The 19,500-nt window shown below is 35.8% G+C and overlaps 2 protein-coding genes and 2 non-coding genes across 4 annotated transcripts; 2 read left to right on the top strand and 2 right to left on the bottom strand.

Moving 5' to 3' along the window:
• Positions 1–1,519: 1,519 nt before the first annotated feature.
• Positions 1,520–5,413, bottom strand: LOC146135988 (proteasomal ubiquitin receptor ADRM1-like). The gene is made up of 9 exons (XM_083395186.1): positions 5,287–5,413; positions 4,864–4,993; positions 4,543–4,640; positions 3,816–3,956; positions 3,210–3,391; positions 2,520–2,626; positions 2,297–2,358; positions 1,754–1,955; positions 1,520–1,630 (listed from the first exon to the last, which is right to left on the bottom strand). Exons 1-9 carry the CDS (start codon positions 5,362–5,364, stop codon positions 1,563–1,565), a joined length of 1,068 nt encoding a protein of 355 aa, XP_083251312.1. The 5' UTR covers positions 5,365–5,413; the 3' UTR covers positions 1,520–1,562.
• Positions 5,414–6,772: 1,359 nt separating this feature from the next.
• Positions 6,773–17,046, top strand: LOC146135985 (26S proteasome non-ATPase regulatory subunit 13-like). The gene is made up of 11 exons (XM_083395164.1): positions 6,773–6,910; positions 7,510–7,570; positions 7,767–7,878; positions 8,399–8,529; positions 8,909–9,080; positions 10,303–10,382; positions 10,852–10,977; positions 12,524–12,586; positions 14,430–14,570; positions 15,169–15,225; positions 16,773–17,046. Exons 1-11 carry the CDS (start codon positions 6,813–6,815, stop codon positions 16,866–16,868), a joined length of 1,137 nt encoding a protein of 378 aa, XP_083251290.1. The 5' UTR covers positions 6,773–6,812; the 3' UTR covers positions 16,869–17,046.
• Positions 11,841–11,915, bottom strand: Trnaa-ggc (transfer RNA alanine (anticodon GGC)). Its single transcript has one exon. It is a non-coding gene; the product is annotated as a tRNA-Ala (tRNA).
• Positions 11,974–12,048, top strand: Trnaa-ggc (transfer RNA alanine (anticodon GGC)). The gene has a single exon. It is a non-coding gene; the product is annotated as a tRNA-Ala (tRNA).
• Positions 17,047–19,500: the final 2,454 nt, after the last annotated feature.

Below are 19,500 nucleotides of genomic sequence, written 5' to 3'. Positions count from 1 at the left end.
TTTTTTATTTTGATTGTTTGAAAAAATGATGGAGGAGTGATTTAAACAAACCTGGAAAATAATGTGAAAAAGTTTGAGAACCACTTTCCCAGACCATCAAGTCGGCTGACCGCTTAGTTTTCTGATTTACGCTGTTTTTGTCGGGCGAATTTGTGCATTTTATTTAGCGATTTTGATGTGAAGCGCAATTTTTTTAAGGATTGCGTGTATTCAATCTACAACAAAAGATTCAAGCGTTACTATTTATTTTGTGTACTTCCTGGAAATAAGCGGCACAGTTCGATTTACGTGTTTGCTGTGTTATAAACAAGTAATTTTAAAATAAACTTCAAGTCATCAAAATTGGTAAACATGTCCGATTATGAGCATAACTCAACTTAAAATTAATTCAGTTAAGGGATTTTAAATCTAAAAACTCAATGGTTTAAAATAAATTTTAACAAACGACCTTTTTTAACAAAACAATTTTTTCACATACAATCCAACACGTTAACATTGAAAATGCTGTACATTACGTAACATTAGTAGCAATTTTTTATGAAAGACCAAGAGTATTTCAACCCTATAATAGTTTCAACAATGCTTTACCATTTTTTGTCTAATTATTGCTTTATGTCGATCTTACATCGCCAAAAAGCTTACCTGCTTAGTTATACCCCTATTTTGTCGTTCTTCTATATACTGCTTAAGAGCAGGACCCATATACGAAATATATTTAAAACCTCTTGGACCTCTCCATACGGTAATTAAATAGACAGATCTAAAAACTGTCTTTTGATTCATAAAAATCACGATTTTAGTTGTTTTCGCCATTGTGATGCTTTCTCGTTCCGCCAATTGGGCATTCACGCCTGTTTGGCCGGTTGCAACGTGTTTCCCAGTAAATTAATGTCACCTGAACAATCTAAGCTATGAGGCATGAATTATTGCTTCAATATGAAAACGTTTTACTTGTACCGCAATGAAATATGTCTTCTTAAAAAAATTGTTGTCTGAAAGAAACTTTATTTCGTGCCCATAGTTTTGTCCTTCTTATTGTATTTCTTGTTCTGCTTTTGCTCTAATTCACCTGATCGAACGTTCGCACTCAGATAAATATAATTTGACGTGAAATTATTTCACCAAAATTGTACAAAATAGTTTTTCAGTTGTCAGTAAATGGATAGATAAAATATCACTTAAAGCGAGAAATTACAAAAAGGATAATTGAATTGACGTGTGCTCTTTGAGAAGCATAGGCCTACTTCAAAAAAAGTTTTACAAGGACGCAAAATGTTTGCGAAATTAAGTGGTCTGCTAATTTTCGAATCCACTGTAATTGATGTTGGTTTCTAGAAGCAATGGTTATCCCAGTTTTTCAATTACCGCGTTGACGTTAAACTTTACCCGTTATTGTTATACGAAACAAAAAACAAACAAAAACGAGTCACGATCGAATCGCAACCAAAAACATCAGTCGCCAACGGGCAGCTTGTATTTGCGAAGAACGTACGACTGAACGATTAACAACACAAAACAAAAACGCTGACGGCGACGTGGTAAATTGGCTTGCGATTCGATTTTTAGTCAACTGACATGTCTTCGTCCTTTTTCTCCCCTTCTTGCATCGCTTTGGCAAATCCTTCGACGTCTAAACAACGGAGGAATTTAAGCTATTAGTTAACTTGGACTCAAGTAGTTTTCTTCAAGGTTTTAGACGCCGTATCGCAATGTGTTTCCAATCGAGAAGTAACCAAAAAAGAAAAGATCCCACCTCCTTTGTTGGCAGCAGCTTGCGCGGCCTCAGGCAAACCGAACTGCGCCAGAAGAGAGCCGAGCTGTCCTGAAGCAAGAGCTGAGCTGAAAGAGCTCATTGCCTGTCTGAAGTGAGGCGAGCGTGCTGTGCTTCGTAGCTCTTCCTCGGTAGAGCTGAGAGTTTCTCCTTGAGGAAGGAACGGCTTTAGTCGCTCCTGAATCTGGGATACAAAATAGGGGTTATTTTTTCACGTGTCCTCTCTTCGAGGGGTTTAGTTTTATTTTCAAAAAAAATAAATGGTCCTCCCAAGGACAATGCAAAATGCACAAATGTCCTTTTCATTAACGCGACTTGAATTTTTTCGTGACTTTTGCTCGACAGAATGGGTTCTGCATTTTTATTAATTTTACCTATACCTATTGAAAAATTAAGGTGAAACACCATATATTTACGTTTAGAATTTGTTTTATGTTATTGTACGAAATGCGTACTGCGTAGCCTATACCTATTCAAAAAAGGTGATTAGGTTCATTATAGGTAATACTACAAAAGAAACTTTACCTTCGGGTCTGCCAGAATTGGAATCATGGCCTCTGGGGTTATCGCGTCAGCCAGGTCAATTGCTATGAACATGTAATATTTTCGGTAAGTAAAGATAAAATAATCCAGACTATTAATTTATCATACGTTTTATTTTTTCAATCCATATAGTTATAAAAAATGTAATAAGTGTAGTATAATTTTACAGTTGTTTAGGAAGTGATCAGAAGGTGATGTGACTTACTTTCCTTGGGCTTTGGTGTGCCCATCTGTGACAAGATGTCCTGCAGCTGACTCAACTGAACGGTAGAATTTGGTGCTGTACTGGCGGGGGTTGTGACAGTAGAAGCACTTTTAAATACAAAAATATGGCATATATATAAAATTTGGTAAGAAACTAAACAAAACTTATTTGTTTGAAGCGCTTTTGGCAGTACTAAGTAGATAGTGAAAGTTTTTGGTGACAATAAGGTATGGGAAACATCCATTTAAATGTGTCCTACCTCAGCAAGGTTATATTTATATGATTGGAGATATTTAGGCCTTCAACACTTTTATTATGGATATTAACTTTGCAAGATACTTAAACACCATCAACCAAAATCAGTATGAACTAATTTAAAAAGCGTCGTAATGGACAGTGACTAAAATTTACAAAAAGCTAGTAGCAAATTTTAAAGTTTAAAGATTGGGTTGTTTGTTATAAAAAGGAATGCTAAAATTAATTTTTTTTAGTAAAATATTGTGCAAAATTTACCAGTAGTCCGGTAAATATGTTGCAAAACACCAGCCAATAAATATTCTTCTTTCTCCATTCAAACTATTATCTTAACTACTTCCTTGAGTAATACAAGTTGTGTTTGCTGGTATTTGAATGTGGCTAAAAAATAACTGCTGGCAAAAAAATAATTTAATTTAATTACATAACTCAGACCTTGTCGTTGTGGAGGCAGCGGTCCGTTGCGGAGTTGTGGTGGTGCTCGGTGTCCGAGGAGCACTGCTCTGCTGACTTCTGCTGCGCTGGGGGGTTCTCCCCTGACCCAGAATGTTGCTCAAACCACCCCCTGCTGCCACTAGTTGTAAGAGCTGCTGTTGGTCCATGTTTTGAAACAAATCCTATGAAGAAAATTTTGTTTCCAGGGTTGCAACAAACACAAACAAACATAACTTTGAGACAAGTGAGTAAAGAGATTTGTGCAATGTGGAAGTTTTGGGGCATTAACAATTTAGCAATGGCGGTATGCTTCACCATGCTTATGATTACAAGTAGGTTTCTTAACACACATCGGTTTACAATGCCAATAATTGTCGTGTATGAACCTGACACTTTTCATACAAAGTCATTAAAAGGCACTCTAATCTTGTTCATATTAAAACAATCTCCGTAGTATCACATTATCTGGAATCTGATTTATTTTACACTCAGTATTATGTAACAACAGATTTAATACCAAGCACCACATTTAATTTAACCCTTTTAAACACAATTATCACTAGCTCCAATCTGGTTAGACTTGAATTAATTGTACAATATATAAACCTGGAAGTTGGCTCCCTGAGTAAGGGCATCGAGGCCCCCAAGATCAGCCGCTGATGGATTTCCAGATCCAGGCTGAGGCGGATTGTTAAGAGCATCGTTGACCTTTTTGCACAACTCCTCGTCTTTGTCCGATTTGGGCTCCTATTTAAAAAAAAAACTTGCACATTCTTTTTGATTTCAGACAACTAAATCTTTTTGATTTCAGACAACTAAATCTTTTTGATTTCAGACAACTAAAATTTTTTTTAAAAAGAGTGAATCAAGTAAATTTACAAGCATCTAAGGCAGTGCTTCTAAACCTGTGTTACACAAAACCTTAAGGAAATAGTCGAGCGATAGTCATCTGAGAGTTCAATTATTTGAATAAACAAGACAATTAAGAAGAAAGAGATCTCATTAAGAGTGAAAATAACGACCCTTTTATGACATTAACAAATACATGAGGGGATTTAAAAGTTCAACCTGTGGGCACATGTCTGCTTTTCTTATGTGTGTGTTTCTTTCTTTTTTGTTCTTTTAAAAACTTTTTTTGCAAAAATTTCTTCAATTTTCTGGCTGATTCTAATCTAGTCCTACAGCCAACAGTGGGGATTAGTTTAATTGATTTCTTGCCGTCATTTATTTAGGCAAATTACCAGGTGGTAAGAAGTAACACACTAAGTGATATTCAACTGGAAAAAGTTGATTTGTTGAGAACCACTGATCTAAATTTAAAGAAAAAAAATACCTGCATCCAGAAAAACATTTTACGACTGGACGATTTAAACCGCAGTAGGTATACACGACCAGTGGTACATTGTGGCACCCTTTTCAGTTCACAATCATCTGCAAAATAATTGGTTGTTTACCATTTAGCATTTTACCGATTTGTATGTATTACCGATTTCTCTTTGCAGCTCTTTGCATGACATTACTTGATTAAAAAACAAAGGTGAATTGGGAAAGGAATATAACCTTAAACCCCACTTAAGTGAAAATTGCTGCTCCATGTACAAAATGTGTCATGCAAAAAGTGTATATACTAGAAGAAAAGTTTTCGTTATAATACCTGCAAATATGAGCAAATCGTCCTCTACATTTCCATTTTCTCTATTCTTCCAGCAGAAATGCATGAGAGAGTCTTCTGTTTGATAAACATAAACAAGACCCTTCCTTTTGTCTGGTGTTACAGTGGTGCCCTGCAAAGTATGAATATACAATTATTGTTAAATTCACTTTAAACATCCCAAATGGTTGTTATAGGTTTAGCAATGGTAAAAAAACTTTCTCAATCAAACATGTATTATTGTATTTTGATAAATTAATATTTCAGTTCACCAAAACCATTCCAGTATTTTAATATGATTATTGCATATCTTTGGAAATTATCCGACAACGCTAATGGAAATAGTTGTTATTGCTATAAGTATGAATTTATCATTTTTGTCAGTTGGTCAGAAAACCCTTTTTACAAAACTAAAGGACGATTCACCTTTAAGTGCATTTTTCCTGCACGAAATTCCACCAAGTTTTTGGGAGCATTCCTTGTTGAACCTCCGAATAATGACATATTGTTTGGTCTTAGGTTGATTAGTTTGACAAAAAATGACTTTACATAAACTTCACGAAACAAATAAGACCAAAATAATGTTTATATACAAAAGTCGTTTTTCAAAGTTCAATTACAGAGTGCACATTTATTTTTAGCTTATATATTGTCCGCACTGTGCAAAGCGAACAGTTAAACGGGCTTCAAAAGTCTAGCGTTGAAAATGTTTTAAGATTTTTTATTTTTTTTACGTTTACGAGCGATTTAGCCAATAATGCAATATCACGGACCGGAAGATAACAGCACATGAGGCTACCGTTTTTGAAATGTAAATGTCCCAATTTCGCCAATGTTAATCTTATTCATACTGCAGAAGGCCTTCAAAACAAAATACACTATAAGCTATGGCTATTTATAAATGAAATACAAAAGTAATACAAAATAAATCTATTTAATTTTTTTAATTCAGCCAATCTCTCATCCAAATTTTAGTGAGTATTGACTTGGGGATTTTTAGAATCACACATTCGAAGCTCAGTTTTTTAAAAGACAGACCGGCAACGTATTTTTTTATTTTCTTAAGTGGATTTTGGAACTGCACATTTTTTTTAAAGAATTACACTTTGTTTTTGTCATTGCCTTTTGTAGTTTCAAGTTTCAAGCTATCAGTAACTGCAGTGTGTAATATTTACGGGGTAACACTAATTTACGGAATGATGAATGGTCGGAACGCTCACTGTATTATTATTAAATATAAGGCGCTCTTTCACTATTGTACGTGAAAAGTTATGCCAAAAAAAATAATAATAATACTGCATACCATAACGCATATTGTTTGGGTTAGGGTGCGGGTTAGCGTTTGGGTGTGGGTGCACTGGTCAAGTAATATTATGTTTATTATTAATAATAACTTGACCCACCCTCAACCAAACGCTAACCCAAACAATATGTGTTGTGGTATGCGGCATTTAAAGAAATTTTTTTTTTTATTAATTTTTACGTACAATAGTGAAAGAGCGCCAAATATAATAACACTTGACCCACCTTCACCCAAACGCTAACCCCCACCCTAACCCAAATATTGTGCGTTGGTTTAATAATTGTTTTAATGGCGTAACACTTAAATTAGTGAGCGTTCCGGCCATTCCGACCATTCATTTGTTTAGTTACCCTAACTGATAAAACATTATAGTAAAAAAGTGTCCGCTTGCAGTTTAGGAGTAAAAGCGTTTTACGTATTACCACTCTCAGCCTAGGCCGTAGCCGTGCATTTTGTGTACAACCACGCAATTTTAGGCTGCCTATAAATATATGGAAAGTTTTCAATCTAAAACTTTACATAATTAAGCTTTCGATAGTTGAATGTTTCATGGGCGTAGGACACACAAACGTTAAATAGTGTTCACATTATATAATGTTTTATATTCATTAAGGAAGTAATTTATTATTAGAGTACAGTTAAGTTCAAGATGCCAAACGCTGCTGAGTTTTCAAAAGAGTTTCAAGCCAAGTGTCCTCCAGAATTGAAGCAAGAATGGGAGACAATAGACAACCTATACACAAACAAGTATTGATTTATTTGTATACAGTTACTTCATAAGCTTTTCTTTGATGAGTTTGTTTAAATTTTATACATGTCCTTATTACTTCTTGAGAAGTAGAGAGAGTAATTTTACTTCTGAAGTTGATATGCTCATTGTGTATATGCACGAATCCCAAATTGGAAAGGCCTGCTCATTTTAATTGCCTGTTCAGCTGCGGCCATATTTTTTATAATTGCATTGCGACTTTTACACAAATGCAAAATCATCTGTCTTTGCAAAATCCAAGCAATTTTCCAATCTGGTTTTGCAATTTTCCAATCTGGTACTCAGTGGGGCAAAGATAGCTTCCTGTCACTACAGTCATATATATGGCTAAACATTTTGTTAAAAATAGGCGTGAAATGCGTGCGCCGTACAGCGACTCGTCAGATTTTTCAATCGGTGGTCTAGATGTGGCCCCGATTATAAAATTGTGCACCCAAAAGATCTTGTTGAAAATTGTCAAACTTTTCATACTGGCTATTGATGTTGGTGTTAAGTATCTATCATTTAATTTAAGTGGTGTTTTATATTTTGAATTAATTTAAACTGGAAATTTTGTACCAAATACACTTATTTTCAGATTATGGCATCAACTTACATCTGTGCTTCAGAACTTTGTCCAGCATGAGCAGTTTAAAAAGGTATATTTTCTATGTTAGCAATTAATTTTGATGACGGTTTAATCTAAAATTATAATAATATTAGTTTTAGCTTAAACTAGTCTTTGAGAAGTTAAAGTTTTGCTTTAAGTTTAAGTTAATATTAAACTTGGTTGGTATACTTTTAATTTACAAGACTTTTTTATTTGACAATATAATTTTTCTTCTGTTTCATAAGGGGACAGACCTCATTGAAATGTACACTAACTTCATTTCTGACTTCGAAAACAAGATCAACGCTTTAAACCTTGTTGAAATCCTTTGTCCATTTGTAATAAGACAACTTTCAGGTGATATTTTGTTATCTATTTCTGCTTACGTTCTAAATTTTATTTCTAGGCATGTTGCAAAACCATTATGACTTGTAGGTGATGCAGTAAAACAAACAAAAATTACTGAACCGCATATTTCACATGCTTTGTAAGCTACTTATAATGCACGATGTCTTAATACGATTATTACAGCATTTGGCTTCTGTCAAATTTAGCTAATATCGTAACAAATATTTGCTGTAGCTTTGTTACCTTGGTTCTTAATTTTGATGCAAATCTTATGTTTGTGACTGTATTTCAGTCTTCCCCCATATACATATAGATTGCCATCCAAGAATAATATTATTTGTGATGCATACTCAGGTTTAGCATTATTATTACCAACTTACTTATATCATAACCCACTTGTGTCCTTTTTTATGGATTGTGACCTCAATTGTGATAAAAAAAGATTGGCCACTGCTGCCATTGACCATGTATTACAGATTTTCTTATATCACCTGCATCACTTAATGAAGGTAAAGAAATTATTTTTTAGATCCTCAGGAGGCCCTTCAGTTCTTGGAAAAGATAAAGGAAAAAACGAAAGCAAACCAAGAAGCTGGTGTGCTCTGCTCCACTGCTATGGGAAACATTCACCTTTTGGCTAATAACTACACTGAAACAAAGGTAGATAATGTAACCACTGGTAAAAGTATCTGCCTTTCTGAGACAGAAAATGACAAAATTTTCCCAGTTAATATCCAGCCTTTAGGCAAAATACTGAGTCCCACATCCCTGTCAAGTGTGATGATTTAAGCCTACATTTCAATTATTGTCAGGTTTTTTTGTTTTGAACTTTTTTTTTTTTTTTTTTAATCTTGAATACTTTTAGCGAGCCGAGCTGTGCATTTTGTTGATAGTGCAGTTAAACGAATTCAGGAGACCAATCTTCACTCAGAAAACGCACACTGACTATTTTCTTTAATAATTAATTTACTAATTTTTGATCTTTTGTGCACTGGACACTTAAAAAAAACTTGCACAAAACGTTGAATTCCTATTGTAGAAAGTAATGGAGGAATGCGAAAAGGTGTTGGGTGACTTGTCAGGGGTGACGACCATCCACAGCCGGTTCTACGAATTGTGCAGCAACTACCACCAAGTGCTCTGCCACCATAACGAATACTACAAGGACGCACTGCGCTATCTCGGATGCATGGAACTGGCAAACATTCCAGGTTTATAATTTTTGGTGGTTATTTAAAGGCATTTTTTTACTGATTGGTTTAATGCCCGTTTCGGCAACTTTAGGCATTGAAATCTTAGATGGTCTTGTTTTTAACAAAAATGGACAAACTTTGATAAAAATGCCAACTTGATTTTTTTTTAATTTTTAAAATAGCAGTCTTTTAGTGATTGTTTTACTAGTAATGCCTTGCCCCTGAAATTTACTACACTGTGTTTCCCTGTCAGGTATGTAAGATAACACTATTAGTTTCCCTAAACAAACAATCCTTTAATTTTTGGCTTACAGAAGCTAAATAAAAAAAGACCACGATTTGCCAATGCATGGTTTATTGTATTCAAAGTCCAAGCCAGTTTTGCCCAAATTTTACTGAATCTGTATGGCTGTAGACTAGTAGAATTTGCTTATAATCTAGGCTGGTCTTTACTTGGCCGATATTTCTTGATTGCCAAAACTTCTTAGTCAGCTAAAATAATTTGCTTCTTAGTCAGCTAAATAATTAAAATTGTTATTGTTTAACTTTGTGACTTTAGAAGAGTCGATTAAGCCTCTAGTACAGCGGTTCTCAACCAGTGGGTCATGGCTGACTGGTGGGCCATAAGAATATTTGAAGTGGGCCACAGACCAATTTAAAACAGCTAGATTTACTAAAGCATTTAGTTTTATTTATGTCACTATACTTAATTTTACAGGAATAATGGCTTGGGGAGGAATTCAGAAGGAATTTAAATTTATCGTTCAGCAGATAGTATCTCACTTATGCGCAGTTAAAGAAATAATCTATTTTAAAACATGGTCTGCTGTTGTTTGTTCCAAACCTAGTTTACATTTTTTTTTTTCATAAACATTATGGGCCACAGACTTTTTGTGCAACGAAAATGGGCCACGGAAAAAAAAAGGTTGAGAACCACTGCTCTAGTGTATTATATATATGAGAGCTGATACATAATAGCTCAGTAGGGATGTATGATAACATCAGATCGGAGCGGATACCAGATACCATGTGGTAGTATTGGTACTCTGTTACTGGCTGACAATCCGATTACAATTTAATATCGAAATTTCAGCAATCATTGGGAGCATAGTAGTGACGTCATTTTGGTGGATCGTCTATAATAAAAAGTATCTGACATCCCTACCACTTATTGTGTTTATTATATTGTATCAGAAACAATGTTTTTTTGTGTTTGTTGTTAACCTGTTGTTAATTACAGTTGCTGAGCAACAGGAGCGTGCATTCAATCTTGGACTCGCTGGACTTATGGGAGACAAAGTGTACAACTTTGGAGAGCTGGTAAGCATCCATTTGGCCCTTCTTATTTGATTTGGTGTGTATGTAAATCAAACAAGAAAATCAAAGCAACGAATGAACTCAAACCAGCACTGCGCAAATTGGTTTGAAGGGTACAAAGTTAGTTCACGAAATATGATTTTTTAAAAGAGCTAATATTTAGAAAATTAATTTTCATTAATTTAGCAAACTCATGAAAAAAAAATCACTTTATAATTGGCGCCACAATCGAAAAAATGCTCTATATTTTCATCTTGAAAAAACGTACACCCCAAATCAGGTTTAAATTGCATTTTTGTTATATTTGAAATAGTTGGTTTTAAGTAATTAAATACTGTAGTTACATACGTTCTTGTTATTTAGATTAGCATTTTTAATTAATAATCTATTTTTTAATCCAACTGTGTACCCACCTAAATTGCCTTATCGCCATTCACGAACGAGTGTCATTTACCCGTTTATGACGTCACAGCTACAGCACCCAGTCCTTGATTCACTGAGGGAAACCCCCCGACAGTGGCTGGTGGATTTACTGTACGCGTTCAACAGCGGGAACATCGAGCAAATGAACCAGCTGAAGCCACACTGGGGCGCCCAGGTGCGTTAATGCCTGTCTACTTAAAAAATATGACCGACTATTAGGAACGTTCAAAGTAATTTAATGTTTTAACGCCGATGGTTGTGCCTAATTGTACATACGCGAGTGGCAAGTTTAGATAAAGGCCTGTCGCTACGGCGAACAATTTATAGTGCTTGCTTTAAATGTAGCCTTGTAGTGCAGTGTCATCGTTTTTTCGGGCGACCAATTACGCGTCGCGCGATAACCTTCGTATAATAATTAAGTGTCAATCAAGCGTTATTTGATATTTTGCGCCTAACGTATTATACCAGGTGCGTAGTTGGCAATTTCCCTAAATGCGTTAAGTTGCAAGAGTTCATTATGCAGTGACAGTGTTGTATTGTACTTACTATAATATTGGCATTTGGCATAATATAAAGTTTTTAACAACCTGGACATGTATTACAGTTTACACAACTGCTTCAAGTAGGGTATATTAATATTAGTTCCTCACCCAAAGAAATCGAGGTTAAATAATTTAATAAAAATATACTAGGATTCGCTGTTCTGGATTCGTTATTCTAGATTCCAAATCTATTATTCTAGAATACATTGGTATTCTACTTTAAACATCCCTACCGACTATGCTGAATTGCTGCAGTCCTACTAAGTCTGAAGACGACAAACTATCTGTAAATGTCGCAAAATTATTAATTTGTAATAAATACAATGAAACATATGTACACACATATATGTGTGCTTACAACTGAGATCTAGCCCTTCTGAAGCTGCTTTTTGACCAACGATAACGGCTTACGTATTATTAGTACACCGAAAAGCCATTGCAGACTCACCGAATCTGTCGATCAATGATGCAAGCAGAGCAGACTAGAAAAACAACTAGCCTGCAGTGAGGTTCGAACTCACGACCTCCGGTCAAGCCGGGACCGTCGCTCTACCAACTGAGCTATGCAGGCTACTAACAGATTGAGCAAGCATTGGCGTATGGTTGTTTCTCGACTCGTTCCCTTCTGAGCCTGCATAGCTCAGTTGGTAGAGCGACGGTCCCGGCTTGACCGGAGGTCGTGAGTTCGAACCTCACTGCAGGCTAGTTGTTTTTCTAGTCTGCTCTGCTTGCATCATTGATCGACAGATTCGGTGAGTCTGCAATGGCTTTTCGGTGTATTTGTAATAAATAGTGCGTATTTAAGTCTAAACTGCTTGTGTTTATGCCATCGGTAATTCAAATACTTTCTTTTCCGAAATTACAAAAAAGTTTCGCGGCAAACTTTCCAATCTCTCGATGCACACTAATGTGCCATGGCACACAGATGTGAATAACTGCTATAGTCAAACAGGCGAAATTGTGCAAAGGTTGGCATTTTCAGGGTATTATGTCAAAAGTTATCATATTTTTTTTGATTTTATGTATTATTTGGGATAGCTTTTGAAGTACTAAGATCAAAGTTGGTCAATTACCGAAACTTAAATTTACATTGTTTATTGGACCCGATTCGATATTATTGGACATTCCTTTTCTTTTTATCGAGTTTTAAAATATATTTTCTGTCTCTCTTTTTCACAGCCGGATCTTATTGCGAACGAACTAAAGCTTCGGCAGAAAATTATGCTGCTTTGTCTGATGGAGGTAAAAAAAACATTACTGGTCGTTTTATTAATAAGTTAATGTGTATTTGTAGTTGGTAATTATGCTATTGATTCTATATAGTTTACGGTAAACCTTACTACTAGGTTAAGATATCGCGAGCTTTTAACACATCGTTTTTGTTTACCGAGAATAATGTAAACACTGCGAAAATAGTTAGGTTTAGACCAGGGTTTCCCAATCTTTTTTGGACCACGGACCACTATTTGTGAATCTGTTTTTTCGCGGACCGCAATACAAAGCAAAAAATAAATAAAACCAAATTTTATAAATTTACAAAACTGACAACATCAATGGGACGGAGAAGATTGCCTCCCTCTGCTTAAATCATTAATTCATCATAAATTCAAAACTCAACAATTAAGATTTACGATACTGGATAGCAAAAGCTTTCGAAATCACTAAGTTGTGAATAACTGCGGCAATTTGATTATCTTTAAAAGAGTACACATACTGTACAACAGGGGTCGGCAAACTTTTTCTAGTCGCGGGCTAAACCAATATGAGAAAGGTCTCTGCGGGCCGCACAAAATGTTAACTACGAATTATGTTATTAAAATGTTAGAACAACTGTTAATCAGGCGGGCTTCGGATATGTTTTCGCACTTAAAATCGTGTTTAATCACTTTTAAGGGGGCAGTAAAGTGTTGGCGCAAAGCTGGACAAAAAGCGTATGTTAGGTTCAAAATCCGAGTCAACACGTCGTTATTCACATTGAAAAGCGTAGTAAATCCACTGCAAGAAAACGCGATTACCGTAATGGTTAATCTATTTCAGCGTTTCTTAACGTACTGTATTTAAGTCCGGGCGCACCTGGCGAGCGTAGCGAGCGCGATTTTTTGGGGGATATACCGGAATTTCTTTCAAATTTCTTCCAAGTTTTTATTAAATAAAAATTAAAAATGTATGTCCAATATTTTTTAACACGTTTTCCGTTTGTACGCGACGCACTTTGGCACTTGGCAGTCAGTCTTCCACAGTGCAAGAAGCTAATCTAGTTTCATCATAACGTAAACAAACCTAATGTGTATAAAGATCGTTAACGCAAAGCGCGAAAATTTTCGCACTTACATCGTTAAAGTAGTAAAAAATATAAGAAATGGATTCGTGTATAGTTTGTCAAAGGATAAATTACATTCGCGGGCCGTAGGTTGTCGACCCCTGCTGTACAACATATATGTGTAACTTTTCAATTTCTTGTCATATCGCCACGGACCACCTGTGGTCCGCGGACCACAGTTTGGGAAACCCTGATTTAGACTTTTCTTTAGCGTTGTAATTGAGTTAATGCTGAGGTTATTTGTGGGTTTAGGGTTAGGCAAGATGTTGTTTGAATCTGTTTTGACGGTTCAAGTCTCATTCTTATTTATATCCTATTCCGTCATTAGCCCAAATTTGATTATATTCCGAACAGTGTTTTACTTCGACAATGAGTTAAATTTCACAGCCTTGTTTTAGATTTGAACTTAGAACAGTCTTTCTTGACCTATGAATCTCGGCCCGAAATTGGGTCGCCACCGTGTAATTTGTTTGGGTAGCCGACTGCAGTAGTTTCCTATCGTTATATTTATGGAGATGATTCTGAGCAAGATGTTTACAAAATGTAATTAAAAAAATTCGTGGCTCAGATTATGTAAATTCGAAATGTTTTTCGTATGTCTTATATTTTGTTTGCTTATAAAAAGTTCAGTGAAGGGAATTGGCTTGCCGCGAAAAAAAAGGTTAAGGAACGCTGACCTAGGACGATTAGGCCCAAACAGTTAGCTTACCGAACAAAGCGAGTTAGGCTTAAAAAATTCGCTTCTAACTTGCGCTTTCTCTCCAGATGACGTTTGCTCGGCCGGCCAACAACCGACACATTGACTTCGAAGAAATCGCCTCCAAAACGGGAATTCCTCTAAGTGAGGTCGAGATTCTTTCGATGAAGGCCATGTCTCTAGGCCTCGTTCGTGGCACCATTGACCAGGTACAACAAACTACGTAAAAGTTAAATCCGACCTAGTAGAATTTAATCTGATACGTGAAAAATGGATAAACTGGGAAACCTGCCCTTTGAACAGTGCGCGATCAAATCTTGTCGCATATACGCTTTTTCAACATTATTGTTAATAATGAAATTGGTCTATTTATGTTATTTTGAAATATTTATGACAAAAGCCCATTTTTTCCAATAAAAATAATAAAATGATGGTGCGCCGCTGTCGTGTTATCCTTAATTATTTTTGTAAATTTTCAGGGATGAATAAAAGTAGGTTCAGCAGTAACGCCACAAAATCCGGTATCGCCGATCAGTTTTGCCAAAACCCAGTTGCCTTTAAGGAGTAACAAAAAACTTGGTAATGGCAAATCGCCTTATTCTCTGTCAGATCGGTCAACGGTATTATAAAGCTTAGATCCGCCTGACCATCAGAAAAACACTTTTCTCGTCCTAGATAGGGTTGCCCGATATTAAGTGCCGACAGCCGATGCCAATGGTTAGTATTGATAATCCTCCGATACTAGGGGTTATTGGTGCGAATATTTAAACTGACATGATCGGACGCCGTACATTTCTTGTTTTACAGGTTGAACAGAAAGTTCACATGACTTGGGTACAGCCAAGGGTTCTCGACAAAGAACAGGTGAACGAAATAGTATTCGATAAACTATAACGACGAGTGTACACAGATAACTTTTTTTCATGTTTTTAAGTTCAGGGCACTGTTTTTTGTGGCAGATTTCTCAATAACCGCTAGACTAGGGATGCCAAACCTGCGGCCCGCCTGATGTTTACGTGCAGCCCACCACTTATTTCTCAGTAGCCTTTATGTAAATCGATCAATTCGACTATCATCAAAACGTGTCGAACGCGCAGTGCTTGATAGAGGCCTAATCTTATATTTTTCTGAGACTATTATCGAGTCTAATGTCGCATTTCAACATCCATTGAACACTGTAGCATCACTTTTAAGCAAATTGTGTATTTTACGAACCGTTTTAAGGAAATGTATTAGCCCAAAGGTGTCGTACCATGGCATGCTACGGCATGCAGATTAAATTTTTTGAATTTTGCGCGATAGGACCGAATTTACTTTCATATTTGCGCACGCGTTCACTCAAGAAGAGCGGGTGTTTATAAGTTCAGTTGTTTGTGACGTCACTATATGACGTAAATTATGACGCCACCACTTTAATTTAATAGGTTTTGCGGCCCATCAAAAATATTAAAATGGCAAAGCGACCAATTCTGCTAAAAGGTTGGTGATCCCTGCGCTAGACTATAGCAGGGTTGTAACCAAGTCATTTTTAATTTTTAATTGACTCAAGTCCCGGTCAAGTCAATTGTAAAATAATACCAATTCAAGTTGTATGCAACATAAAGTCCAAATCAAGTCTTTTCGACTAAATACCAAGTCCCAGTAAAGTTATATTAATTACACGTTAAGCTAACAAAAATAAAAAATAAATTGCACGGTAAGCTAACAAAAATACCCAGAACGCCGTATACAGCAAGCAATTTGTTTTATACGCAAATATTAAGAGAAATACCCCATTTGATTATAAAAAAATTTGCTTAATGAAAACACTTTCTTTCAACCCAAGTCAATTGTTTACTTTACCTAAGTCAAATCAAGTCATTTTGCCCAAAAGACTTAAGTCAAGTCAAGTTATTTGGAAACAGAGTCAATGAGTTCAGTCATTAGAACACTGGACTATAGTTGGGGGAAAATGTGGTAAATTGATGTAAAGCCAGTAAAAGTTACATCGCAACGGTGCAGTTAAAACCCGTTGATTTGGTTTGACAAGCAACTTGTTCACATAAAAGCGTGAATACTCCGCCACAAGTCGCTTGACTCGAGCCTTCTATAACCTGGAATGTGAAGTTTATTCTTTCCTTTAATACATAAAGGGTGTGCGTAAATAACTGGCTCTTGGTCCCTTTTATAATGCGTTTCTTCCTCAAACTTTTCTTTATTTTTGCTTTGAACGCCAAAAGAGTAATATTCCATAGATTGAACTGTATATTTTACTAAGTTATAAGCCACCTTTTCCGAGAAACTGTATTAAAAGATGCTTTCAATTTTTTATAAGATTATTTGCTTCGTTTGGCTAAAATGTTTTATACCCAGCAACATATTTCAAAAAAAATTATCGACCCTTCGTCTGTTATCCGCTTATTTGTTTCCAGGTCTCTAAGATGAAAGACAAGCTTGAGATTTGGTGCAATGACGTATCGTCAATGGAGGGCATGATTGCCAAGAAGGCCAACGACATTCTCACATGAGCACTTCGGCTCAAAAGTTCCAGCAGCGTTGATTTTTCTCTTTAGGCCCATTTTGCTCGCAGTTCCACACATTGTTTGGTTGCTAATATATAGGAATGCTGCGTATATATTTGTATGCGCGTTTTTTCGGGCTAAAAGCGATTCTTTACGGCACCCGCCCCCAATAAAATTTGTTAAGACGTTGCTTGTGTTTATTGACGCTCTATTGGTCTTTCCTAAACAATCCACGCCAAAAAACAGGTAGTACTTTTGACACTAGAGATGACGTCACAAAGTTACGTCATAACGGTACGTCGCATAGTTACGTCAAAATGTGACGTCACAAAGTTACATCTAAACGTTGCGTTATAAAAAGTAGCCTTATGAAACCACACAGGTTCGTTAATTTGGAAGAAGTCTTATGTAGCGCATTAAATAAAAAGCTATATAACGATATAATCGACTCGCGTAAACTGCTAAACGCCTTTACATCGTTTATGTTGCCCAAGACTTTTTCGATGTTTCGACGACTTCATGGCCACGTTTAGTTACTAGAAGTTTACTTACCTCCAGTTGTTAAAACTGCTATTTTTTATCATTTTATCTTGTTATGGTTGAATATTTGCGGTTTGTCGGAATCCATGTCTAAAACGTAGAAGCGTACAGTGGCAACTGGTATAGACTCGCTGTTTTGTTTTGGGTATAAACTTTTTTATTAAGATAACTACAGCAAAAATAACGTTTTCAGTAAAAAACTAAAAATATTTAAAAAATAGTACTTGTAAAGAATAAATGTTTAAACCAGTGGATCCTTAACTGTGGCCCATGGCCCAGGAGTGGGCCACAAGACTACTTTTCATTGGGCCATAGAGCTATTTAAAAATATTGCAACTAAATATGTTATTTTTTACGAAAATAGCTGTTAGCATATTTAAAACTATGATAGGAACGAGATCATTTTTTCGCTATTTGTAAACGCAAAATCTCACGACCACATATGTTTGTTTCACTGCGTACCTAGTTAGCACGGCAGTTTACTTTAAATTCAGTTTGTTGTCATCGAGATATTTAGTTTTAATCTAAAAATGAGCCGGGACTGAAAAAGGATTATTTGGATGTTGTTAGAATCAATAGGTATATTTATTGGGAAATTGTCCGACTATGTAGGCGTAAATTGGGATTACAAAAAGTTACGGCATATGGTGGGCCACAAAATGTCTTATGAAAAAATGAGGACACGGAATAAAAATGTTTGGGAACCACTGGTTTAAACAAACAGCAAGAGAGGGACTTACACCATTGTTATGTAACACTTTTCATCAGTTAAACTTGCGAAACGATCATTTGGTTTAGTCTGGGGTTGGTTACTTTTGTTTTTAGGGAACGGTTTTTCATTTGAAAATCGGTCACTTTTCTTGTTAGAAAAAGGCAATTTTTTTTCTGATGGGCGATACTTTCTGCGGCAAAACGTAAAAACACAATCGGAAAACTTTATTTTTTCGTAATACTAAATTCAGTTACGTTTTCCAAAACTCCGCAATGCTAACGAAGGCTTCCAAGCAAGTAAAAGCGACCTGCAAAAAAGTTATTGGTACAACAAATTTGATGGTGCAAAATAAACATTGTCTCGTTATCAATATTCAATACTGGAAGACGATAAACTGAAAGTTTAAAAGTTGCGCCGCCAAAGAGTGTTTTAAACCTTAAATACAAACAACACATTTATTAATATACTAGTTCCTAAATTCTAGGCGAAATAGAGGGATTCAGATGTCAAAGTAACACGCAAGGCTTGGGCCTGGTAGCGCTCAGACGTTTTGTTTCTATTTTGAAATTTCGTAAATGGGCGACTTGGGTTAAAAAAACATGTCAAAATTCTTTCAAAATCGTTTACAAAATGCACAAAGGTCATATATAAAACTCACAAAAATGTGATTTTTTTTAGTGAGAGCTTCATAGTTGTTTAGTTTAAAGCAATTTAATCCGGGCAATGGAATTAAAACAAGCGAGACTTTCTATTTGTTTGGCTGTAACAATTTGTGTACACAACTCTTTTAGGGAGTGATTGTCCCGCTAAATTCTATTTTTAGCCCGTTTTAAATACTAAACCAAAAATGGTTTTCTTTATCTTTACAAAAAATCGTCCTCACTGCACTGTGCCAGTCTTTTAAATTAAATTTTGCAAATACTGGCCTAATATTGGTAAATTTGTGAATGGCGCTTCGATGGAATGCTTTCCGTTTTTAAAATGTTAACAAAAAACGTTTCTTTCAATCTTTGAAACATTCCGATTCACAGTTTTTGAAACCTAATTAAGTTAATGCCATTTTAGTGTTTCGCCCGATTGATACCGTCTTTGTAATATGAACTTTGTAACGCAGTTAACACGTTGGTAACTTAAAGCGTTAAAAAGTTAAACGCGTTCTAAGTTTTTTTGATTTGGAACGTTCGGTTAACGGTCTCATAGCTTGATGAATGCCAATATTTTCGACCAATGTACAATTTGTATTTGTGCTCAATGCGCCACGACCCCTCTAAACCTAACATAAATATTCGCGCTTCGCGCGACGCTTATGCCTGCAATTGGACTTCTTCAGTGGCACACAACTTCCAATGTAATAAAACGTTCTTTACTTGTTTTATAGCGCCACAA

This window comes from Ascidiella aspersa, chromosome 8, assembly GCF_963924565.1.
Source record: "Ascidiella aspersa chromosome 8, kaAscAspe10.2, whole genome shotgun sequence".
In the NCBI taxonomy this organism is placed as follows: domain Eukaryota; kingdom Metazoa; phylum Chordata; class Ascidiacea; order Phlebobranchia; family Ascidiidae; genus Ascidiella; species Ascidiella aspersa.
This window is presented reverse-complemented; position numbering and strand designations above follow the sequence as displayed.

Coding starts and splice junctions, on each gene's coding strand:
- LOC146135985 (XM_083395164.1), top strand. CDS start 6,813: ATGCCAAACGCTGCTGAGTTTTCAAAAGAGTTTCAAGCCAAGTGTCCT. Junction 9,081..10,302: donor GGAACTGGCAAACATTCCAG/GTTTATAATTTT, acceptor TGTTAATTACAG/TTGCTGAGCAACAGGAGCGT. Junction 14,571..15,168: donor TTCGTGGCACCATTGACCAG/GTACAACAAACT, acceptor CTTGTTTTACAG/GTTGAACAGAAAGTTCACAT.
- LOC146135988 (XM_083395186.1), bottom strand. CDS start 5,364: ATGTCATTATTCGGAGGTTCAACAAGGAATGCTCCCAAAAACTTGGTG. Junction 3,957..4,542: donor AAATGTTTTTCTGGATGCAG/GTATTTTTTTTC, acceptor TTTTTTAAATAG/GAGCCCAAATCGGACAAAGA. Junction 1,956..2,296: donor CAATTCTGGCAGACCCGAAG/GTAAAGTTTCTT, acceptor TTTGTATCCCAG/ATTCAGGAGCGACTAAAGCC.